We start from the raw sequence: 2,694 nt of genomic DNA, 5'->3' as shown, positions 1-2,694 counted from the left end.
TGGGGGGGGGGGGGGGGCTTGTCTTTGGGCAGGGGGAGTCTGAGGAGATGAGCAGCCAGTCTCTTGGGCAGAGCGGGAGCCTCAGTGGAGACAAAAAATGTGCTCATTGTAGTCAGCAGCATTAACTCATTTAACAATGTAGGGAGGGGCCTTGGGGGCGAGGTGACCCCCCCCGTGGCACCAGGATGCTGACAGCATCTTTTGGGGGGGGAGTGTGTTTTCTTAGTGCTGTTTGGGGACTTGGGGAGGGGCCAAGGGGGCAGCCGGGGCTGAGGGTGGTCAGTCCCAAGCTGCCTGATGCCTTTTCTCTCTCTTCTTCCCACCTTCTAGGCTGAAATCGTCAAGCGGCTAAATGGGATTTGTGCGCAGGTTCTGCCCTACCTTTCGCAAGAGGTGAGTCCTCACCTTGGCCTGGGGGGCTCCGGGGCTGCCTCCCTCATGGGCAGCCCCTGGTCTGGAGGACCTCATCACTTGTTCTCTGCCCCTACACTGGGACAAGGCCTTTGAGCAAGCCCCCCCAGGCACTGTGGGGTGGCGAATGTGCCCCTCTGTCCCCTTTGCTGGCAGCTGTGGACAATGATGGGCTCTGTTCTCTCCTGCCAGTGATTCCCAAGTCATCCACCCCTTCTGCACCAGCGGTGGGAGCTTTGGGTGGCTAAATGGGGGAGGGGGGGGCGTTTTAAAAAAATACCTCCATATGGCTCCTTGAGATCTGGTTCCTCTGCTTCATTAATTAATGCAGCTGATGGGCTCCTCCCACTCCCTTGAGAAATTAATTGGGAGGGATTGGGAGATGCTGCCTGAGGCAAGAGGAAGATGAAGCACCTCCAGTGCAATCTCTGTCCATCTCCCCACAGCACCTGCAGAGGCCGAGCCCCGCGGCTGCCCCACACTGCTGGTATTTGGTCAGGACTGGCTGTGGGTAAAGGCTGTTTATTGGTGGGGGGGAGCCGTGGGGCTGGGGGACAGGCTGTGCTTTTCCCACCCACCTGTTCTCCGGGAGGACAAAGTGGCTCCTGATCAGATCAGAGCTGCCTAATAACTAAGCCACCACTAAACCTTTTGCATCTCAATGCAACCCCTTCCCCCTCCCCAACCTTCTCCTGCTGCCAAGATGGAAAGAAAAATCCACTTGCTGGAGTGCAGTGGAGAGGCCTAGTGTTCAGAAACCTTGTGCTCTCAGAGGAGCAAGTACAGTTGTCCTTTATTTTTTAAAGTACGTAATACAGCTGTTACTCCTGCCTGTGTTCAGTGCAGCTGTGCTGGGCTCTTCCACAGCAGCATCTTCCAGCTGCTGGGATGTGTCCTAAGGAGTGGGGAGCTTCCCAAGAGCTTCTGATTTTAGGGTTTGTTTTGTTTGTTAGGGGTGTCATTTTGTGTCAGGTCTGGGGGGAGAGGCAGTGGGGGCATTGCCCACCTTAGAGCCCTTCTGGCCAAGGATTGCTGGGCCTGTGCAGGGCAGGACAAAGACGGGGACACGAGGGGACCTGCTTAACCCTGTGGTGAGGAACTGGTGCCTCTTTCCCTGCTCCTTGCTGCCGCGGTGCTGTTTGGTCTTTGTCACAATGAGGTGTGTGCAGGTGTCTCCAGCTGTGGGGTTGCCCACCGTGCCTCTGTGCCCCGATGTCTCGGTGCTGGCAGCTGAGATAACGTGTGTGTGGTTGTCAGACCGAGCAGGGCTGGGTCCCTACTCTCCTTCCCTGAGATACTAGAAATGACCCTGAATTCCTCTGTTCACTCCAGCATCAGCAGCAAGTCCTGGGAGCCATTGAACGAGCCAAGCAGGTTACGGCACCAGAACTGAACTCCATCATCCGTGTACGTGATGCATGTTTAGTTTGGGTTCAGAGGGACAGGAATCTGTGCCTTTGGCCTTCGAGACGGAGCTGGGCAGGGGAGTGGGGACCTGGGGATGTGCCCTGTGTGCTGGGAGAAGGCTGCGAGCGCTGGGCTGGTTTTGTCTACGCTTGTTGTGATGTGGGCATTGGTTTGTGGGGGAGCAGGGATTCCTGCTCCATCCCCACAGGGTGCAAGGAGAGGAGCTTTGGTTTTGAGCAGGAACCACAGCCGCTCCTTGACATGAAAACACCATCTGTTCTTGGCCAAGGTCGGGAGGGCTCTAACCGCATCCTTGGAGCATGCCAGGGTCTGAGGCCAGATGTCCTGTGGGCTAGGGGCTGTGTGTCGTGCTGGGGACACGCTGTTGAGTCTTCTCTTGAGGCTGTCACAGTCCAAGGACTCCAGAATATCTCTTTCTGGTTTTGTTCTTATTTTTTTATCTCCTATGAGGCTGCAGTGCTCTCCAGGCCCCCGAGATCCCTGGTTTAAGTTGGGTGGCCGGCACAGCCTGGGCAGCCCAGGCCCTTGAGTTGGGACCCAAGTGCACTGAAAATGACAGTTTCCCTCTCCTGTCTTCCTGTCCATCCTTCGTTCCCTACAGCAGCAGCTTCAAGCTCACCAGCTGTCGCAGCTTCAAGCCCTCGCTCTGCCTCTGACTCCGCTCCCCGTGGGCCTCCAGCCCCCGTCCCTCCCTGCTGTCAGCGCCGGCACCGGGCTCCTCTCGCTCTCAGCCTTGGGCTCCCAGGCTCACCTCTCCAAGGAGGACAAGAATGGCCACGACGGGGACGCCCACCAAGATGACGACGGGGAGAAATCGGATTAGAGTGAATAGGGGGCCGGGGGGAGGGGGCTTTC

The 2,694-nt window shown here is 57.3% G+C and overlaps 1 protein-coding gene across 1 annotated transcript in view; it reads left to right on the top strand.

Moving 5' to 3' along the window:
- The window catches only part of AES (amino-terminal enhancer of split), an 11,333-nt gene extending 8,645 nt beyond the window's left edge, over positions 1–2,688 (top strand). Inside the window, exons 5-7 of the mRNA XM_014958575.1 lie at positions 331–393; positions 1,744–1,818; positions 2,441–2,688. Coding sequence (XP_014814061.1) covers positions 331–393; positions 1,744–1,818; positions 2,441–2,662 — 360 coding nt within the window. The 3' untranslated portion in view covers positions 2,663–2,688. The remainder of the gene's footprint in view (positions 1–330; positions 394–1,743; positions 1,819–2,440) is intronic.
- The last annotated feature ends 6 nt before the right edge of the window (positions 2,689–2,694 follow it).

The sequence above is a fragment of the Calidris pugnax genome, unplaced genomic scaffold, assembly GCF_001431845.1.
Source record: "Calidris pugnax isolate Ruff unplaced genomic scaffold, ASM143184v1 scaffold425, whole genome shotgun sequence".
Lineage (NCBI taxonomy): Eukaryota > Metazoa > Chordata > Aves > Charadriiformes > Scolopacidae > Calidris > Calidris pugnax.
The sequence above is the reverse complement of the archived record's forward strand: the minus strand, read 5'-3'. Positions and strand labels throughout refer to the sequence as shown.